The sequence below is a fragment of the Leopardus geoffroyi genome, chromosome C2, assembly GCF_018350155.1.
Source record: "Leopardus geoffroyi isolate Oge1 chromosome C2, O.geoffroyi_Oge1_pat1.0, whole genome shotgun sequence".
Classification (NCBI taxonomy): domain Eukaryota; kingdom Metazoa; phylum Chordata; class Mammalia; order Carnivora; family Felidae; genus Leopardus; species Leopardus geoffroyi.
This window is the reverse complement of record NC_059333.1, coordinates 28928294-28949966: the sequence shown is the minus strand read 5'-3', so window position 1 is coordinate 28949966 and position 21673 is coordinate 28928294. Positions and strand designations below refer to the sequence as shown.

General features: G+C 35.1%; 1 protein-coding gene and 1 long non-coding RNA gene across 6 annotated transcripts in view; one reads left to right on the top strand and one right to left on the bottom strand.

Annotated features, from left to right (window-relative positions):
- LOC123610711 overlaps nucleotides 1–3706 on the top strand; it is a 106774-nt gene extending 103068 nt beyond the window's left edge. Inside the window, exon 6 of the long non-coding RNA XR_006718262.1 lies at nucleotides 3496–3706. This is a non-coding gene — a long non-coding RNA (uncharacterized LOC123610711). The remainder of the gene's footprint in view (nucleotides 1–3495) is intronic.
- SAMSN1 (SAM domain, SH3 domain and nuclear localization signals 1) overlaps nucleotides 1–21673 on the bottom strand; it is a 141659-nt gene that overhangs the window by 10500 nt on the left and 109486 nt on the right. For all 5 annotated transcript variants that reach the window (XM_045501618.1, XM_045501621.1, XM_045501619.1 and 2 more), the window contains 6 exons: nucleotides 17784–17855; nucleotides 13945–14094; nucleotides 9554–9683; nucleotides 6863–7014; nucleotides 3533–3739; nucleotides 1462–1612 (listed from right to left, as the gene is read on the bottom strand). In XM_045501618.1, coding sequence (XP_045357574.1) covers nucleotides 1462–1612; nucleotides 3533–3739; nucleotides 6863–7014; nucleotides 9554–9683; nucleotides 13945–14094; nucleotides 17784–17855 — 862 coding nt within the window. The remainder of the gene's footprint in view (nucleotides 1–1461; nucleotides 1613–3532; nucleotides 3740–6862; nucleotides 7015–9553; nucleotides 9684–13944; nucleotides 14095–17783; nucleotides 17856–21673) is intronic.

Here is a 21673-nt window from a genome sequence, read left to right as displayed (position 1 = left end):
GCTACATCAGTTGACACTGATCAGTTTTGTTTTGTCTTGTACTATTGAGTAAATTGGCTCCTTTCTTAAGGCTGACCTTTGTCTGCCTCTGTGACCCCATCTCCCTCTCCTAGTCTCCACAACTTCAAAGAATGCGCGTAAACACATAGGCCCAAGATTAAATAAATTCTGCAGGTGCCAAATTAGTCTTACATGTGAAAGCTCTTTGAAAAGAATGAAGCTCTATGCAAACTCAAGAGAACTGAAATACAGTTTCCAAAAGAGTACATTTATTCCTACTAGATAAAAGGCCAGTGTGGAAACACGTACTGTGCGCGTTTTGGAGCAGAAGAGGTCTAGGATACAGGCAAACGTGCTGAGAGACCTGGGTCCTAAATACAACTTTCCTCCTTGCTCTCCATCTGGGCTGTTATTTGTGGAAAGTATAGTAGCATCACAAACACTGGTCCTGGCTCTCCAATTCGCTACGTGTGTGAACTTGGACAAGTTACTCATCTTCTCAGTTTCTCGTTATAAATATAGGGATAGTACTATCGAACTCACAGAAATGTGGAGTGCATGGAAGAAGATAATAAATGTAACGATCTTGGATCAAGTTTTCCTCAGAATATACATTCAAAAAAAGTAGCTAATGATCATGATTCATATCATTTTTGAAAGAGAACAGTTGAATTAGGCAGTGTAAGTTCTTTTTCATCTTTAAAAGTCGACACCTTCCTCTTTTCTTCCTAATAAAATATTCCTTGTGGAGTTTGGCATGTTCTGAGCTCAGGGTTTCAGAAGGCTGAGCAGATTTAGAAAGAGTGTTCAGATTGGGCAACTGTAAAAACAAAAGCTATCCTATCTTTACAAACCCAGTTGGTAAGTGAATGTGCATGAATTACTGCATCTCCAGTTTATACGTTACAAATACAGAGAACCATCTCAGATAATAAAAGTGAGTGCTGAATATTTTTGCAAGCTATTATAACATTTTGAAGGAATACTATAAACACATACAAGATGTGACTATATGGTAATGAAATGAATTTTCCTGTGTGGCGCGAAAGCTCATTAGCTTAGAGCCTTGTTCTGTGCTGTTCTGCAGAAGTTGCATATGACATTTCTCACTAATGGCTCATGCTGTCACTAAATATTTGTCTCGAACTCCCTCAGTCTTTGAGAATGCAGACATCCACTTGTGTGTAAATTAATAGCTCTGCAGAATCTAAATGAGATGCCCGGAAAAGTCCTTTTCATTTGCTGAGTCCAATAAGGAAAAAAAAAAAAAAAGTCCTTTTCCTAATTATAGACTTGACCAGAGTTGTTGTTTCCAAATAGATAAGAAAATACTTATTCTATGGGAAAGGATGCTTTGTATGATTCTCAGTAAATAAAACTGGGGCTTTGTTTTTAATAATTCTACTCTTTACATTGAAATGTGATTTTCAGCAAAGGAGAAAAGTAGGTGTGTACACTTACTTTCTTCATCAAGGAGATTTTCAGCAGCTGATAGTAACCTCATCCTGTCTTCTGGGTTTTTAATGTTTAATTCAATGAGATGACTCTCTTTTATATCCTTTAAATCTTCTAGGGTCTCATAACCGTTGAGTAACAGTGTTGAGGTATATTCCTATGAGGGAGAAAAAAATATGTATAGTATAAACTAGCCAGATTCAAATATTTTATTTTTAGTTCTCTTTAGATTTAAGGAAAGTGTAGAAATGCATATGGAAACCAAAGGCACTGATAGGACTTTTGTGTAACTTTATTTAACTTGTACTAGTTTTCCACATCTGAACTCTAGGGCATTTAGAAGAGTATGCTGGATAATTCTCACCTTCTGGAAGGACAAATGTAAAGAAGAAATAATTACCTTAAGCTGTGCAGTGCTAAATCATGGATCAATTAAATAGCTGGATCATTCATCCCATTTGGCACTTTTTCACTTCTCAGATAGCTCAATTGACAAAGCTAGGGTGTCCTTATGTCTATCAATAAAATGCCTCTGGAAGAGTAATTATAGTAATATTTCTGAATCTCCATCTCTCCTTGTTTGCTTGCTTGGAAAATATTTGCCCTCACTAACTTCTTGGGGTAGTTTGAAAAGTGAATATGAAACAGGCACAATTCTTTATAAAAAATAGACCTAGCATTTTGTGAAATCATTATATAAACTGAAGGAACTCCAGACTTTCTATTTAATTAAAAGCTTTTATTAAGCATAAAAGCATTGTGGTTGGGAAAAGTATTGTTTCCTTTTCTCAGCATGTATATTTTTGTCCATCATTTGCATCAATATATATTAGTTTAAAATTCATAGGCTTCTGATTTCTGAGTCTGTATGTTATTTATGTAACCTCTGTTCTCTCTAATGGAATAAAAATGCAAAGTGAAGTTGCTTTACAACTTCCTCAAAACTTCTTCCATTTTACTTGATCATAATTTCAATATCCTTATTTTGGTTACTAAAACTGAATAAGAGGAGGTATAAAAGTTTTAAGCAATTGGAAAGAACTACCAGCCCCTTTTTACAAAAGAAAGAAAAAGAAAGAAAAAGTACCACTTCTTTTTAAAAAATAATGCCTCCTAGATGGAGTACCAAGTTAGAACAGAGAAACCAAAATTCCCATTCTGACTTATGTCTGATTGTGGGTTCTTGAGTAAGTTATTTCACTTCCTCAGACCTGGGTTTTCTCATAGGTCACAGGCAAACAAAAAGAAGAAGCAGGGTTTACACTTGTACTTCATCCAAGCAGTGCCCCATTTGAGGGGCACCCATCGTAATGTAGGAAGGCCAAGGTAGTTTGTCTACAGACAGGAGTATAACTAGATAATTCAAGAGAAACAATTAAGGAAAGTTTAATTGGCTATTGCCTTGATGAATCTTGAAAATTATCAAAGTACTGCTGCATTAATTTTAGAAATGGACTGCAAAACAGTAAATTGAGTGAGGCTAGGTAAATTGTATGTACACACCATTGAACAAGGTAGATATTTCATAGAAATTTTGCTAATATAACAAGAAAATAATTGGATTATAAATATAAACAACACAGTTTCCTTAACACAATCATCATGGGGGTTTAATGATCACTATTTCCTAACAAATTGCTTTTGGAACAATTATATTTATCTGTCTTCTCTTGACTTGCTTTTGATCTCTGCCCTATAGAAAATGCAATTTTCTTTTCATTTTTCCTTTCAATTCTCTGGATTTTTACCTTTACTCTTCATACTCCATCATTCTCATTTACATGTTTTCTCTGGGCCTTTTATTCTCCAAGGTATTTTCATTTTTCACTGCACTTTCTCAACATTAATCTCTACTGTCACTGCTAAGTACCATTAGAGTTTAGTCCAAGGGATGTTATATCAAGACCTGTCCTTGCATAATAAAAGTAATAAAGGAGAAATAAGAACTCTTCTTGGAAAACAGATTTCCCTTTGCTGTAAGTCATATATTTTTTAACACTATACAAACACTGATCCATTCTCCTCATTTATTCCATCCAGATGCCACCAGAATCAAACAGGCCACAAGTTTGCTAACCTGAAGGTCAATCCTCTGTAAGAACTCCTGCAGAGTCTTGGGTTTTTCCTTTCCACTCCTTCGGTGTGCCTTTATTTTCTTGGGGGCTGCTTCCTCTTCTGAGATGACATCCACATAAATAAATTTGAAGTTTCCCACCTTATTGTTCAGCATTCCTGTCCACATCCCCATTGGCGTTTTGCAGATAATGTCTATTATGTCTCCTTTCTAAAGACAAAGAAATATACCAATCAGTTTTCAGAGACCTCTGGTGCTATAACAATTGGTAGAAAGAATAGAATCATAGAAAACTAGAATAATGAGGGAATATGCTAAGGGGGGGGGGTTACTGATAACAGAAATAAATCTAAGAGAAAAATTCTTTTAAAAGTTCAAGGGAACTATTTGCTAGTAATAATGAAGAAAATTTCAACCAACTTGAAAAAAGCTCTTACATACATTTGATGATATCTTTATGTTTTTGGTATATCAATTTATGAACTTAAAATTGTAGAGCACAATGGAATTTAGAAATACTTTTGCATATACTGAGTCATTTTATGCCCATGATACACTTCTTAGGTACATATACAAGGTTTCATTATTACTCTAAATATTAGAGAAAAGAAATGCAAACATTAAATTAAATTTTGAAAATCATGGCAGTTGTCTGAATTCAAATGACAGAACCAGAACTCAAGTCTAAGTCGTCTGAACTCAAAAATGATGCTCTTTTCATTCATCTTGTCAGAGCAATAGATATGTAACCAAGTTCAAGCCATGATTCCTGAAGGAGCTCCCGAATAAGGAAGGGGAAAAAAAAGAAGTCTGTATCTCAGTCCATGCTTCTAGTTCATCTGAAAATTTTACCTACAGTATAAAATAAACCATCTAAGTGTAGCATTCATCTAAAATAAGGAAACTGTTAAGAACTTTGTATATACCAACTACGTAAGAAAAGTATGTGTGCACTATGGATAAATTATGCTACTTAATTATTTTAAATAAGACAATACTTAGATTTAGTTCCACACCAAAGTTGGATTGATATATGACTGAGCACATAAGCATGGACAAACCAATTGGTCTTTTTCTTTATTTACATCTGAGACTCTAATTGGTTATAGGCTGCCAGTTATTGGCAAGAGTAGAAAACACACAGGGGTACTTCTTTATAAGGAAAATTGATTTCTATGTAAATACAGTGCCTACATTTAAAAGTCATAGCTACTCCTTTGAGACTTATAAGTTTCTACCCCAGAGAGGACATTATAGATTTGATATTTTTACAAAACATTTTAAGGGTCTATCCTCAAGCAAAGCATTAAGTCTGCTACTAAAAATACTTTTTTACTGATGCTCTATGAATGTGTATTCTATCTAAAACACAAATTGTATTTTTAATAGTGGGATTCAATGTGATCAAAAGATCTGATCTTTCTGATTTGTGATCATCTGCTTGTTTGACCCTATCAGCTTTTCATCTCGTTCTTCCTGCCTCTAACTATGGGGAATCAAATCCTGGGCTTGATAGGATCAGCTAAACAGACCTAGAAAATCCCCAGAAGCTCTAAGGGAAGTTGCTAAGCATGGGAGCTCTCTGCTGCATCCTTCCTATTATCCTTTAAATTCATAAAAAGTATACATTCCAGGAAAGCCCATAGGTCACCAAGCAAAGACCCAATTTCATTGTGGATAAGACCCCTGATATAAACAATAGCATTCAATCCCCAGTGGTAACTGTGGGATTTTTATTGTGTCCTACAAGAGCTCTACAAATATCACCTTAGGCAGGACAAGTGGTGATGCACTGGTATAGCATTGTAGGGAAGGTGAAAAGCTTTCCTGAGTCAAATGGGTTCAATTTATTCCCTTATACAGTCCTTCCCCAACTATGGTTACTAGGCTACAAGCATTCTTCCCCCCAAGTCTTGAACTTAGACTTCGAATTATTTCATTCCAAGGATTGAGGAGCTAACTATGAAGAATAATGTTTTCTTCATTCTCCAGCTGAGCTTACTCTGATTTATTATCCTAAAAGGGATAAAGAGAAAAGCTGAGTGTCTTGAATACTAAATAATAACATCAACACTTCATAACTTATCATAATTACTGGTTAATACTGGCTTGATGTTGGTAGTATAGAAAATTCATCATTTTTGTCCTTTTAGCTATATCTATTTGTGTTGCTAAAAGGAATAATTTAACATGTATAAAATGATTTGGCACTAAACCTTCTATTTGTACTATTGCAACAGCACCTCCCTTTTAGTGTGAGTAGAACTACAAAAATAATAGATCTCATACCCACAATTATGTTGTATTATATGACACAAGGGACTATGCAGATATAATTAATGTCCCAAATTAGTTAATTTTGTAATTAAAAGAGAGCTTATCTGGATGTTTCCAACTTTATCATGTAGAAGCCCCAAAAAATAAAGAGATTTGAAACATGAGTGAGTTTTTCTTCTGAAGGCTTTGAAGGAACAAACTGCCATGTTATAAAGAGGATCATGGCTGGCAGCCTCAAGGGGCTGAGAATGGCTCCCAGACAGTATCCAACAAGAAAGCAGGAACCTCAGTCCTACAACCACAAGCAACTGAATTCTGCCAATAGCCAGTGAGCTTGGAGGAGGACACTAAGCCCCGGGTGAGGACACATAGCCCCAGCTAACACCTTGATTGCAGCCCAGTGAGACCTTAAGCAGGGAACCCAATTGAGCCATGACCAATGGATGGCCCACAGAACTGTGAGGTAATAATACATTTGTGTTGTTTAAAAAGCCTCTGAGTTTGTGGAAATTTATTACACATCAATGGAAAATACAGATAATAAGAGTAAGAAGAGGGAATTCAAGAGATTATATCGTTGGGAGAAGGATATATGGTCACTCATAGCAACCAACTTAAGTACTAAATTTGCCCAGCCAAGTCTGGTTCCCAAGGGAGTTGCTCTGCACGGCTCTTGCCAGATATCTCCAACTCTTTTCTCTCGCTCCTTTTACTCCAGCAAGCATCAGGCAGGGCTGGGCACCTCCAGTAACCTGTGAGGCTTTTGGCTTTCAGAAAAATGTAGACAATTTCTTCTCCCCTGACAGGCTTTGATTCTGCAGTATCTATATAACAGCGACATATGTTATGGCCTCAACAGATGGATTCCCTTACCCACCTCTCATGTTTTGTTCAAATTCTTGCAACATTAAACCAGTGCTCAGTTCTACTGCTGGGAAGAACACATTTAACCACCCCACCCCCCACACACCCGGTTCCCACTGTGCATTTCCTGACACAGATCATACAACCAGCACTAGACAGACCATACAGAATACAGATATGATGTGCACACACCTTGATTTTGAGGGAGTCAGTGTCATAGGGGCTTGGTGTAAAATCAGTATGTACTCTGGCACGGCCACAGAATGGTCCAGAGTATGGGCCATCATCATCAAGTCGAAAACTGTCCCGGTTACTTGTACCATCTGAACAACTTGTGACTCCACCTGATGAAAGCAAAGCAGAGGTTAACAGTTCTCCCTGAAGGTTCACAAAATTCTGAACCATCGTCTGGATACAGCTAAGCAAGGACAATGCTGAAACATCGGATGCCAGCCTTTTGAGGGGGTTCTAAGTGATGGATTCTTATTTTTTTTCTGCCTCCCAGTCACTCTCCATTCATGACCTCTGTTCTCTGAGCCATAGCTGAACTTTCTCCAGACAATCTGACTCCTCTTTCCTCAAACACTAACCAAAAACACCCTCTCACTTCAGTCTTTATGATCTGATCTAGTAGCATAGTGTTTTGAGCACTGAACACTTGCTAAAGAGGCAGACAGTATAGGCTTAACTCCCTGTGCAGGCCAGACAATTAATTTTGTACCTGTAAACAAAGACAAAAACCTATAGCAACAGTTTGATCTTTGTATGCTACTGATCACAAATGTTCAAAGAATAAGACCACAAGTTTCCCCATGCTTATCACAATACAGCTGGAATACTCTCCCAAACTTCATATTATGTACCACAAGCCATTTTGAAGCAACATCTCTATGCATAAAAGATAATGCTTTTGCTTGCTGTTTGAGTGTGAAGGAAGGAGGATATGTGCCTGTACCCAAGTGGTTCTAAACTTTCTAAACTGGGCTTGTAAAACTGCTCCAAATCCTTGTTCTCTGATCCTTTTCCCTTCTGAGTTGGAAGCTCAGGGAAAAAAGAGAAAACGGATTCCATTTTGGATGCTTGCGAGATGGAGGCTAGAATGGTTCCCAGTGGAAGTAACTCTGTTTGTCCACCACTCTCTGTTGTCACCTCACTTTTTCTTTCAGTATGGCCCTTCAGTGTTCTGTTCAATGATGGAACAGCCCTGGTTTCTCTATGTATTCAAATAATTATGGCAATACGGTAAAGAAACTTAGAGGTGCTCCATATTGTATATGAACTGGTATAAAAGAAAGGTGAGCTGCATGTAATTACAGAAATTAAGCCACATATTACAACAGCTAAGTGGGCCACCGTTTCCTCACACCCTCCCTTCCATGACCACTTCAGGCCTCGGCTTTAAACGGTATGCTCTAGTTAGTAAAATTCTACCCACATTCAGCATTACAGTTTAGAATTTTAAAACTTCCAGCAGAAATGAATACTAATGAAATCTGAGTTTCACGCATGCAAAAACATATCCTTCAAATGTTTCTGCATTAGCTTTTTTTTTTCACAAAATAACTGTTGTACAGCCAATAGGAAAATAGAAATATAATTCACGATGTTTGAAACATCTGGTCTTTGTGATCTGTCTTCAAATAAGAAAAAGTTGATTTCAAAGGAAATACAAGACAAATAAACCTTGTGCAACAACAACAACAACAACAACAACAACAATATTTAAAGCCCAGAAGAAATTAGAAGGATGTATAACAGTATACATATAATAAGTTATAAGGCATCTTTCAGTTATCAGTAGTTTCATCCAACTATTGTAGTAGATATGTGACTGAAACCTGAATGAATTCCTTCTTAGAAACACATGCTGATTCATTTCTGTCACCTAGTTAGTGGTATTCCTTCTATTTAGTATTTACATAGTATTTCACTCTTTACTCATAATGCTGGATGGAGACCTAAAAAGTAAATGTCAGAATTGATGCATATGTCCTGCTCTTTTCAGAATACTTCAGGTAAAATGGGAGGAAAAAAATGAGAGAGGACAGGAGAGGGAAGAAAGAAAGAAAGAAAGAAAGAAAGAAAGAAGAAAAAAGAAAAGAAAAAAGAAAAAAGAGGGAAAGAAGGAAGAGAAAGAAAGAAAGAAAGGGAAGGGGAGGGTGGGAGGAAGGAGAGAAGAAGAAAGAAAGAGGAAAGGAGAAAGGAAGGAAAACAAAAGGAGGAATAAAGAAAAGGAAAAGAAGGAGAAAGAGAGGGAGGGAAGAAGAGATAGAAAACAGGATTTTGTTTTTCTGAATTCTTCAACTCATGTTAGTAATTATGACGCAAGATAATCCTAGTTCTCTCAAGCATACATTTTTTTATCTTAAGGATGAGGATTTAGTTACCCAACGTGATCTTTTTGAGACATGCCCCTAAGAGCCCTGCCAACTACAAAATGAAGTTTCAAAATAATTCATAATTCTATCTAATATGTTGTATATCATTTTAAACAATAGCAATTTTATGGATTCATCACATCCTACATTTTCACTATTTCTCTTATGAAGTAGCTGGAACCTTGTTGCTAATGTGATGAGCCCCAAATCTATTGTTGCTTTTCATTTGCAATTTGTTTATTTTGCACTGTTTTTTATTTTAATTCTGGTAGTATTAACATCCAATGTTATATCAGTTTCAGGTATACAATATAGTGATTCAACACTTCAGTACATTACACAGAACTCATCATGATAAATGTACTCTTTAATCCCTATCACCTACGTCATCCGTTTCCCCACCCACCTTCCCTCTGGTAACCATCAGTTTGTTCTCTATAGTTAAAATCTGTTTTTAATTAACTTAACTCAGGCCTCCCAGTTGTCCCTTATTCTATAGCCTTACTTGATGAACTCCGCCCACTGTAGAGACTATCCATGGAGTCACTGGCTTCGAGGGAGATCTTCTCTGTGTGAGATCCAATCATTGGGTCACTGTTCCGGTACGGGAGGGTATCCTCTCCATCCTCCTCATCCTTCAGAAAAACATCAGAGGTTAAGTGCAGAGAACTGATTTCCTTGGAGATATTCACTGTGTGCATTGATTTAACAAACGAGACATATTTTAGCAATAAAATGCTTAGGAATACATCAGCATAAAATATGAGAGTCATTAATCTTTAGTTCAATTTCTAGCAAAACATATTATACTTGGAAAAATTCTTTAGATGAAACATTCCACATTATGGAATTCAACTGAAATTATAATAGTTCATTTGTAAATTAGGATGAATATCACATCAAGACTATTTAATCAGAAATGTTAGATTTATTAACATCTATGCTTTATCCGTGAAAGCATTTTTATTTCTTCATGTTCTTATCATCTATTTACCACCATTACTAATCCTTTGAGATCTGATATTACAAGTTTAAATTCTGCATAGTTGTTTCATGTCAGTTATTTGCACCCTACCAGATCACTAGATATGAATAAAACATGCACATTTTGCAATTCTAAAGCAAAGCTTATCTAAGAAGCTTTACAAATCTCATACCGTGCTTGCACACCTAGTCAAGTGAAAAGCAAATCCCGCATAAAATTAGGAAAGACAGACAATTTCAAAACAAATTACATCTGCTTGAAAACATCTCAAATGTCTTCCATATTTAGATTTTTGGACAAAACCTATACATTTCTTAATACTCATCAAAATGTAATTCAATATTCCTCATTTATGAGCATTTCTAAACATTGATGAAGTTTTAGAATACATATATGCTATGTATTCAGTTTGATTCTCTGCTTTTATCCATTCTTTTATTCACTTGTTCAGTCATTCCCCATATGTTTATAGAATCCCTTGTAAGTACCTCTCATGTTTTTTGGAACTAGAGATACCATAGCAAACAAGGTAACAGGGTCCCTGCTCTAATAAAGTACATTTAGTGTGATGGGCTGTGTGTGTGTGTGTGTGTGTGTGTGTGTGTGTGTGTTGTGTTTGGGGACATGTGTATAAACAAAATGGGCAAGAAAATTGCAGAGAATAGGTGCTATGAAGGAAATAAAACAGTGATATCAGAGGATTAGATACTAAGATTAAGGTTGAGGAAGGATAGCTGATTTTGATGGAGTAGTCTCCAAAGACTTCCTCTATAAGGTAATTTATGTTCTGAATTTTTGACCTGAATGCTAAGATATAACATATGTGAAGATTTGGAGGCAGTTTTCTAAGAAAAAGGAAAAGCAAGAACAAAATAATTAAATTCAGAATTAGTTTGGGTTATGCACAGGAAGACAAAGCCAATGTAGCTGGAGCTGAGTGAAAGCAGGGACAGTTTTAGGAGATGAGCTGTGAGATGGAGACCGGAACCAGATAAGGGAGAGCTTTGTGTGGTGGTCATGGAAATGTGCCACTCAGATCTTTTGCTGCAGGACCCTTCTTTGCCAACAGCCCAGCTACCGAATCCACCACTGTGTCTGCATGGAAGCCATGCTCTCTGCCAATCACTGAAACAATGTGGGTACCATTTGAGTCGATCTGGGAGGATATTGGTCTCCTCTAGTGAAAAACTTTGGTTCAAGGACTGTCTACCATTCTGGCTAAAGCTTTGTTCCTCTCCTTTCACAGGTGTCAAACTTGCACTGTAGTCTGAAAACTTTCCCTACCCATTTACTCTTTCTCTACTTTATCCTTCACAGACATTTTCCCCAATAATCTTTGGTGTGTCTATTCCTTTCTTAGGCTCTGTTTTTCAGAGCACTGGAATGAACATACCATAGTAAAAGAATGTATTGTGAAGGCATTGTAAAAAAAAATTTAATCAAGGGGAGTGATGTATTCAGAATTCTACTTTTCAGAGGTCTTTCTAGCTTTCATTAGAGAATGGTTTTTATGGAGGAAAGAATGGAAGAAAGACAACCAATTAGGTGATTATTATGGTACTCGAGGCAAGAGAAGTTGTTATTGTTTTTGTTTATTTGTTTGTCTAAAGCAGGAATAGTTTACAAGGAGGAATTAGGGGTTTTAGATAATGCTTTGAAGTTTGAACCAAGAGGATGTGCTGATGAATTAGTGTGAAAAATGAGAGAAAGAAGGAGTTTTGAATGATTCTTAGGCTTCTTTCTTCTCTCCTCTCCTCTCCTCTCCTCTCCTCTCCTCTCCTCTCCTCTCCCTTCCTTCCCTGCATCTAGAGTTATGGTAGTGTTGTCTATTACTACTAGGAAGACTGCACAAGAAACATTTTTTTTGTAGAGCATAGAGAATTAATAATCCAGTTTTGGATATATTGGGTTCCAGTATCTATTGTACATTTAAGTGATGATATCAAATTCACAAGTGGTTGTTTAAGCATAACAGATAAGATGTCATAGCTAAAGATATAATTATGAAAAGCAGTCATGACATTGGATGAGATCACTTAGGAGGAGAGAGTACATTGAGTAGAGCATCTAGGAACAAGCCTCAGGAAGACTCAATATTTAGAGAGACAGGAAAAAAAAAACAAAGCCAAGAAAGGAAATTCTGAGAAAGAAAGAAAGCCAGAAGAACACTCAGTTAGATGAACCAAGAAAAGATGATGTTTAATATATATTGAAATCATCACTTGTCAAATAGAGTTGAAAAGTAATGTAATAAGAAAGAAAAGTTATCAGTGAATTTGACCACACAGAGGTCAACACTGATTGTGACTACTGTTTTAATGGAGTACTGGGGACAGAAGTCCTATTAAAAGGGGTTAAAAAGAGAATGGACATAAGACATACATATCAATGTAATAGAATTGAGAGTCAGAAATTAACCCCTATATTTATTGCCCGTAATTATGGCCATGTATTTATTATCAATTGATTTTCAACAAGGGTGCCAGGAAAATACAATAGGAAAATCGTTGTCTTTTTACCAAATTAGTGTTGAGACAACTGGATATACACATGCAAAAGAAGGAAGTTGGACTCCTACTATATTCCATAGAAAAATTAGTAGACCATACACCAAAATTTAAGAACTACAACTATAAACTCTTAGAAAAAAACACAGGAGTAAATCTTTGTAACCTTAGGTTAAGCAATAGTTTTTTTTTTAAATACAATACTTAAAGTTCAAATGAAAAAAAAAGATCAGTTGGGCTACATCAAATTATAAACATTTGTGCTGCAAATGTTACCATCAAAAAAATGAAAATACAATGCACAGAATGGGAGAAAATATATCAGACAGCAAATCATATATCTGATAAGGACCTGTATCCAGAATATATTTTTAAAAACTTTAGTGTCAACAGTAAAAAATAAATAAATAAATAACCCAAGGTGCCTGGGTGGCTCAGCTGGTTAAGCATCTGACACTTGATTTTGACTCAGGTCACAATCTCATAGTTCCTGAGATCAAGGCCCACGTCAAGCTCTGCCCTGACAGCATGGAGCCTGCTTGGGATTCTCTCTCTCCCTCTCACTCTCTGTCCCTCCCTTTCTCTCTCTCTCTCACTCTCTCTCTCTCAAAAATAGATAAATAAACTTTAAAAAACCCAAATAACCCAATTATAAAGTGGGAAAATATTTGAATAGACATTCCTTTAAAGAAGATATATACAAATGGCTCATAAGAACATGAAAGATTCCCAACATCCTTAGTCATCAGGGAAGTACAAATCAAAGCCATATTGAGATTCCACTTCACACCCATTAGGATGACTAGCAACAAAAAGACAGTAACAAGTGCTGACAAGCATGTGCAGATATTGGAATGTTCACACATTACTAGTGGGAGTGTAAAATGATCAGCTGCTTGGGTAAGCAGTTGCTAATTTCTCAAAATATCAGATAGTTACCATATTCCCAAGAGAAATGAAAGAATATCTCCACACGAAAACTCACACACGAATATTTATAGCAGCATTATTTACAATGGCCAGAAAGTGGAAACAACCCAAATATCTATCAACTGATGAAAGGAAAAATAAAATCTAGTTTACCTATAAAATGGAATCTTAGTTGGCAATAAAAATAAATGAAGCACTGATGTTTGTTACAACATATGACATACTGTTCTTCATGTACTATATGTGTGATCTTTCCAAGTGTCTGTTTCCTCTATTAAAATAGGAGTAATAATGTTGTTGTTGTTGTTGTTGTTGTTTTCCATCCAACTTCTGGGAAAAATTATTGAGGGAGAAAACAGATGTTTGAAGTCCTCCCTAAAACATCAAGTAATTCTATGTCTATAAGAAGAATCTTTGACTATTTTAAGAAAAAATTTAACAGAAAAATACACATGATTAACAGAGGGTGCTTACCTTTTCCTCAGAAAGGGCTTTGATGTATTTTTTACCCACTTTTTTCTTCATTGTCCAGGAAATAGCTCTCATTTTTTTCCCTAAACCTCCTCCATTATTTGAAGTTTTATTTTGTTCTCCATTTTCATTTATGGATTCCCCTTCATACACCTAGTTAGGATTGTTTACAAAAGATAGAATAAAAATCATATGACTTCACTCATATGAGGACTTTAAGAGATGAAACAGATGAACATAAGGAAAGGGAAACAAAAATAATATAAAACCAGGGAGGGGGACAAAACAGAAGAGAGTCATAAATATGGAGAACAAACTGAGGGTTATAGGAGGGGTTGTGGGAGGGGGAATGGGCTAAATGAGTAAGGGGCACTAAGGAATCTACTCCTGAAATCGTTGTTGCACTATATGCTAACTAATTTGGGTGTAAATTTAAAAAAAATAAAAAATCAAAGATGGAATAATAAAGCAATAAAAATCATTTATTTGAAAACATTATTAGAGGGAAGATTCCAAATTTGTGAACTTCATATACATCGTATACCGCAGCTTCCAAAGTTTCAATCTGGACATAATACATATTTTTAAAGTTGTCCAAGCCTGGTTACATGTGTTATGAATTCAGAAAATCAAACTTCTGATGTCAAAGGACCTGAGCTTCACATCTAAACTTTTTTAAAGAATTTAGCTATTCTTTAAATACCTGTACAGTAGAGCCACTTTAGTTTTACCCATTTTGAGATGCCAAAAATAGAATTAAATGCCAGGAATAATGAGTGGCTAAGTCTACAGAGATGGGAGACACTTTATTGGAGGCCTTTAGAAAGGGAGACACTTTATTGGGCCTTAAAATATCCTCTTGATCCTTATAGAAATAGAAATGGTCATTTCTTAAAAAGTTTTGGAATTAAGTAAATCCACTGAGAAAGTGCATTTTTTTTTTTTATCTTTCAGGTAAGTATCCCATACATATTTCCCACATTGTCAAGCAATAGTAAATATGAACTTCGTCCAGCCATTGGTACAAAAATCTTCAAGTAGTTAACATGTAATTTATTCTTCTAAGTATTTAACATTACCTGATAATATATTTGTTTCTTTGATTGATTATTGCCTGCATCTCCCACTACGAGATAGGCTCCATGAGACTAGAGATTTTGTATTTCTTACTTATTCTAAATGTCTAGAATACTTCCAGGAACTGACAATATTTTTTGAATAAGTTAAACTTCTCATGTAGAACTTTGGAGTGACTTTTTTTTCTTGAATACTTGGGTTATATATCCTTAATATTTCAGATTGGCAAGAAAAGACCCTTTAAGGTCATCTAAGCATTGCCCACCATTCTCAGTGGATGGACAGCCAGATATTTCTTGCATATACAGAAATCAGGGAAACTTCTCTTTCGTGAACATGAATATTTTAATATGAAGGTTTAACCACAAAATTAACATCATTATTAATAAATATTATGTTTTGCTTCGTATCTTACCCCAAATTGCCTGTGATAAATATGAATGGACAGCCAATTTAAGTACTTATTGAACTTTATTAATTTCTACATTCAAGGTTATAAAGGCAAAGAGTTTTTGCTTAATCCAAAAGCCCTGAATAAAATATAACTTGGAAACACTTTAAATTTTTAAAGTTAGCCCTTTTCTTCTCTCTTCTCCCTATGTAAACTCTACCTTCTTTGTAAAATTACGAACTTAAAAAATAATAATAATTAAATAAATAAGAAAGTATATTTTTTATTACCACCAGTGTTAAATTACCATTGCCTAAGCATTAAAAAAGTATCACAAATATTTGTAAGTTTAGGTTTTACTATCATTCTTTACAGAAGTTTCGAAGAAACTACCTCAGCATATTTTAAACTTGCACATTTTTCTCTACTGTTCTCTTTCATAGCCTGGATTACAACTTTATTAGGTATTTATTTACAATTGTTGTTGCTTTTCGGGGCGCCTGGGTGGCGCAGTCGGTTAAGCGTCCGACTTCAGCCAGGTCACGATCTCGCGGTCCGTGAGTTCGAGCCCCGCGTCGGGCTCTGGGCTGATGGCTCAGAGCCTGGAGCCTGTTTCCTATTCTGTGTCTCCCTCTCTCTCTGCCCCTCCCCCGTTCATGCTCTGTCTCTCTCTGTACCAAAAATAAATAAATGTTGAAAAAAAAAATAAATAAAACAATTGTTGCTTTTCTAAGATCTGTCTCTCCCTCTAGACTTTAGGCTTCATGTATTAGGGATCTTCATCGGTTATTGCAGTAGTAATTTCTGAGTGCCTACTGGAAACCCTGTCATAGAGTAGATGTTAATAAACACTTGTTAAATGAATGAATGCTGAATTGCTGAAAAATGTGTGAACTACTTTTTCAGGTTCACTAAATTCTTTCACAAATTACTAAGTCACCATTCCCAATCAATGAACCTGAATGAGCCTAAACTACTTTTACAGGTTAACTCTAGAATTATAAAGTAAATATAGTAGAATATATCTATGTGTGGTTATGGAAAGTTGAAAGTGTATATAAGATTATAATTGGAAATGAAATCTACGCTTTCTCACATAGGTCTGTGTATATAAATATATATATATATATATATATATATATATATATATATGGATAAAAGACGATATATGTAATATATATATGTATAAAAGGGGATATATTACCCACGTGCATATATGTATACTAATGGATATATTTAGAAAGTAATAATAGATGCCATTCTATTTTAATTTCTTTTGTTTAGAATTTCCATTACTGAAATAAAATTATTTAAAAATATTATAGATATATACACATAAGAACCTGAAAAGTACGTTGAGAAATTAGATATGATGAATGGAAAAATTCCTTACAAAAAACAAAAAGTAAGCATACAATAATGACAATGAGTAACTAAGAAATAGGTAAGCTCCAAAACCTACTGATCTAAAATGTATCACATGTGGAGTTGTTGAATCACGTTCAATGATAAACGTGTATTCTTAATTTTCTCAATATATATCCTCCTTTTTATCAATTTATTAGTTGTTTTACCTTTCATTAATCACTTATCACAGTTGACCTTTTGTTTGTGAGATAGTGTAACAGAATGGCAAACTTGAAGTCAGACAAGAAGTTGACTTCTGTCTTTGTCATTTATTAACTGTGTAATTTAGAAGTAATTTTCCTCAATGAAATGCCTTTCTTCAATGGTAAAATAGTAATGTTAATAGTTCCTGCATTATAGGTAGGTAAAGTGTTTAGTGTTGTGCTTATATGATGATGTGTTCAATTAAATGTAGATATTATTAGAACTATTACTATTATTATTATTTACACTTAATTTTATGGGAAGCTTTTCTCGTGCTACATCTAAAGTGTTCATGATTTGTAAACGTGTATGTAATGGTCACCTATGAGACATTTAAATGCATATGGTGGAAATGTGAGTACAACTGAACAACTGTATGCTCTCCTTGACAAACTTGCAACTAAGCCATTTAATTATGTGATTAAATTAAAGCAATTACAATTACATAAAATTTAACATATGCATTGTTTTATTGTGGAAATGCTCAGAAAATTTGGGAATATCTGTATTACTTTACATTGTAACTCTCTTCATAAGTTCATGTTCTGCTTTTCCTAACATGTTAGGTTTCTTAGATAGCTGTTGACTTTTAACACCCAACATGGTATTAGGTACTAAATTGTTTGTTCATTTATCATAAAAATATTGGCAGGACTGTGATTTTCAAATACACTTATTTTTCTTACTGTACTTTGCAAAAGTGATATTGGCTTCATAATTTTTCATAATGTGTTTGCCTAACAATTGTAACAAAAATACTAACCTCAGTTGAATCATCTGGTTTTGAAATGGAATGATTCCGAAAACGATCGAAATTCCCAAAACTGCTGCTGCGCTATAAAATAGGAAAGAGAAAGGAAAGGGCATTTAGGATTTGTGACTTTCGCTGATAAAATTGCTAAATATATTAGATTATGGTTCAATAAGTGTCAGTATAGTGCAATGATCGGATTAAAAAAACTTTCTCTCTGGAATATCTAAAGGCACTGAAGGTATAACTATTATTAACATTATAATATTTACGGTTGATTAAATGCCTTCATATGTTTCATGCTATAGTGTTAAGTACCTTGGAGAAAATATATTAAATTATTTTCAATTGATAGTGTTACTTCTGCTCTTGGGAATGGCAGCTGAAGAATCTAAGAATTCTAAGCTGAGCCTTCTTGAAAGGGAGTCAACCACAAACTTATTTCCATTAGGGAATGGCAAGAATTGAGAACTAACCAACTAATAAATAATATATAACAACTAAACAAACAAACACAGACATCTAAGTAGATCCATCAATATGCCTCATAAAGATCATATTTGTCAAAAAGCCAAAACTGAACACAAATACATTTATCACTGATAACTTGATCATTTGAGACTCTCCACTTGGTGTCAGAAAGAGAAGGCATACACAGAGACCTGTTCATAAATTGAGAGCAGCGTTTAGGCGTACACAGTCTAAGGCTGGGAGTAAAACAGACTTTGTCCACATTTAACATGGAATAAAATGAGACCTCTGGGGAAATTTCATTCACTGGTTTTGACAAAAAGCTCAACATGTTAATAGAAGACTTGTTCCCTTGGATACTTTTTGCCTACAAAACCAAATTTTTATTCTCATGTATGTAACTCATTCTAGGCTGGTAATTATAAATAATCCCTGATATGTTACAAAGTAAATTATTATCCTAAATACATGTTCAACAATCTTTAGGGTCATTGAGTCAAAACACTGATGTGTCTTTACTGCCTGTTTACTTTTATCCATTGTTTGGAATGGTGGCTATCTGATATTATGCCCTTTATGTACCCATAAATCCTCAGAATATGTTCTATACAGAGAACTTAACTTCATTCCAATCTTATGATATTTTCAAAACAAGCTGGTGGTATTGCAAAACAACCTGGTGATTTGAAAAGTTAACAATGGGCGTCTGTAATTGATAAAACCTTGTATTGTCTTTTCAGAAGTCACAGCCCAGATTAGTTCAAGTCAGTTTCAAAGGCTCTTCATTCTTCCACGCACTCTTAGACTTATGTTTCCCCACCAGCTATCTTTGAAACTCCCTGTTTCCCTTTTAAATGAGCTGAAAATAAAAAGATCCTGACGTGTGACCAGGGGTTAGCTTGATAGACAGTGTGATACATAATACCGCTCGGAGGATGCTGGCTGTGTTAGACACAATTAACGCCTTTTGCTGACTCGCCACCCCTGCTGAACCAGCCCTTCGGCTTGTGGAGAGAAAAGAGAAAGACAAGGGCTGAGACTGAGAACCACACTGGAAAATACGAAGTCTTCTCATGCAGGGCTGACTAACCTAGAATGACTTCCCGAGCATTAATCACTTCAACCTGCCTAGTAGGCATTTCCATGAGGCTATCACCACCCAGAGATCACGAAAGGGAATTGAATGTATTGTCCTGCTTATAAACAATCTGAACACAGGGAAATCTGTTACTCTTATATACTTGAAACATTCTGATGGCCTATTGGAGCCTATGCCTGGGGCAATTTTGTAGCCTGCATCCAGCCTGTGTCCTGCCTATTAAATATTAATGAGGGTTACAGCATGATTTCCACCACTGGATAATGGGTCCTGTTGCCCAGGAGGGCACAGAATAGGCTCACTTCAGCATTTCTCAACACTATCTTCTGCCATTAAGTAATCAATAGTCACCACCTTTTAAAATTAATTCTCCCCTCATTATATCAATAAAGAGAAGCAGATTTAGAAGTAGTGGCTTAAGAAGTCTCTAGACTATTACTTTGGGTTTTGTCAGTCATCTCATTGTGAATCACTCGACAGCTTTAAGCCAGAGGAGTATAGTATCAGTCCATGATAAGACACCGTTAAGAAGCAAATCAAAGCATTTAAAATGCTGTTTTAAAAATTTCATTATTCTCTAGTCTAAAAGTTAGTGACTTTCTGAGATGGTTTCATAATGTATAGGTTACGGCTTATGATGAAAGGGCTAATGCCTACTATGAGGTATGCACAACGAACAAATTTATAATTTGTCCTATTAAGTTTCTAACAAAAAGGTGAATCATGTGGAAGCAAGCTGGCTTCCCAGATAATAGTCCTTGATAAATGAGAATGTATTTGAATATCAATAATTTTGCATTATAATCATAATGGATTAGCTTTAGCAAATATTATCTTGTGACAGAAGCTCCCATCAAGACAGAGCCGTTATATAAACGAATAGCTATCAATGGGAACAGTAACTTAAATAAAACTGCAATTCATGTTTCAGATAAGTCTTTGTTTCTGTTGACATTAGATAATATTTAGTTTTAATCCCACTCTTTCTCTATGCAATTTTTCCTTCTGCAATTAGATATGCATTTGTAAAAGGGCACAACATTTATGGAGGGTAATTTGGCAAAACTAACAAAATGACATATATATTTGCCCTTTGACCCAGGAATTCCATATACCAGAGTATACCAGAGATACTCTTAGCTATAAACTGATTTACACATCCGCATTCATTGTAAAATTTCTATATTATAAAAAAGCTTTAAACCCTAATGTTCATCAAGATAGGTTGAATAATTTATGGTAAATCCAAACAATAAAACAATGCAACTGTAGAAAGTTAAAATGTATCTCTTTATACTACCATGGAATGATCTCCAGGATATAGTGTAAGTGAAAAAAGCCAAATGTATGTAGAGAAAAATGTACGTAGCAGGCTGCCACTTATCTAAGGATTTAAATATATGCTTAAGTTTTAATACAGGCAAATACATATTTTCTTTCTTAGAGAAATGGGGCAAAATGAATATACCTTGTTTTGTAGATTTGACTTTAAAACTATGTAACTTTTACATATTTTTAGCAGAAGTAAATAAAATAAAATAAAAACAATCCTGAGGTAGGGGGGCACCTGGGTGGCTCAGTCAGTTAAGTGTCAGACTCTGATTTTAGGTCAGGTCGTGATCTCATAGTTCCTATGAGTTCAAGCCCCTCATCAGGCTCTGCACTGGCGGTACAGAGCCTGCTTGGGATTCTGTCTCTCTCTCTCTCTCTCTGCCCCTCTCCTACTTGTGTTCTCTCTCTCTCTCTCTCTCTCTCTCTTTATCTCTCTCTTTCAAAAATAAGTGAATAAACATAAAAACAAAAACTAAAACAAAATTTTGCCTGGGTGACTCAGTCCTTTGAACATCTGACTCGATTTTGGCTCAGGTCATGATGTCACGAATGGGCTCCCCGCTAACAATGTGGAAACTGCTTAGGATTCTCTCTCTCCTTCTCTCTCTGCCCTTCTGCTCATGTGCATGCTCTCTCTCTCTCTCTCTCTCACAAAATAAGTAAACTTTAAAAAGATAAATAAAAAATAAAAACAATCCCTAAAAATTTCAAATAAAAATGAAACAAATGAACCTAATTGTATGTTGAATTGGTGGCTTAGAGAGAAGAATTCTTTTAAGTGATTTTTAAGAACAGTAATTTGACTGTCCAAAGAAAAGAAAACAATGACAAATTAAATGTTAACCCATTTTCAGTAATCATATTGTTATTAATACTATCAGTATATATAAATACATATGTTGAGGGACAATGAAAATAAGTAATGATGTTAATGACATTTGCAATTAAGATTCTCAGTCAAAATTCTTATAGTGGTCATAGCATAAAACAATAAGCTTTC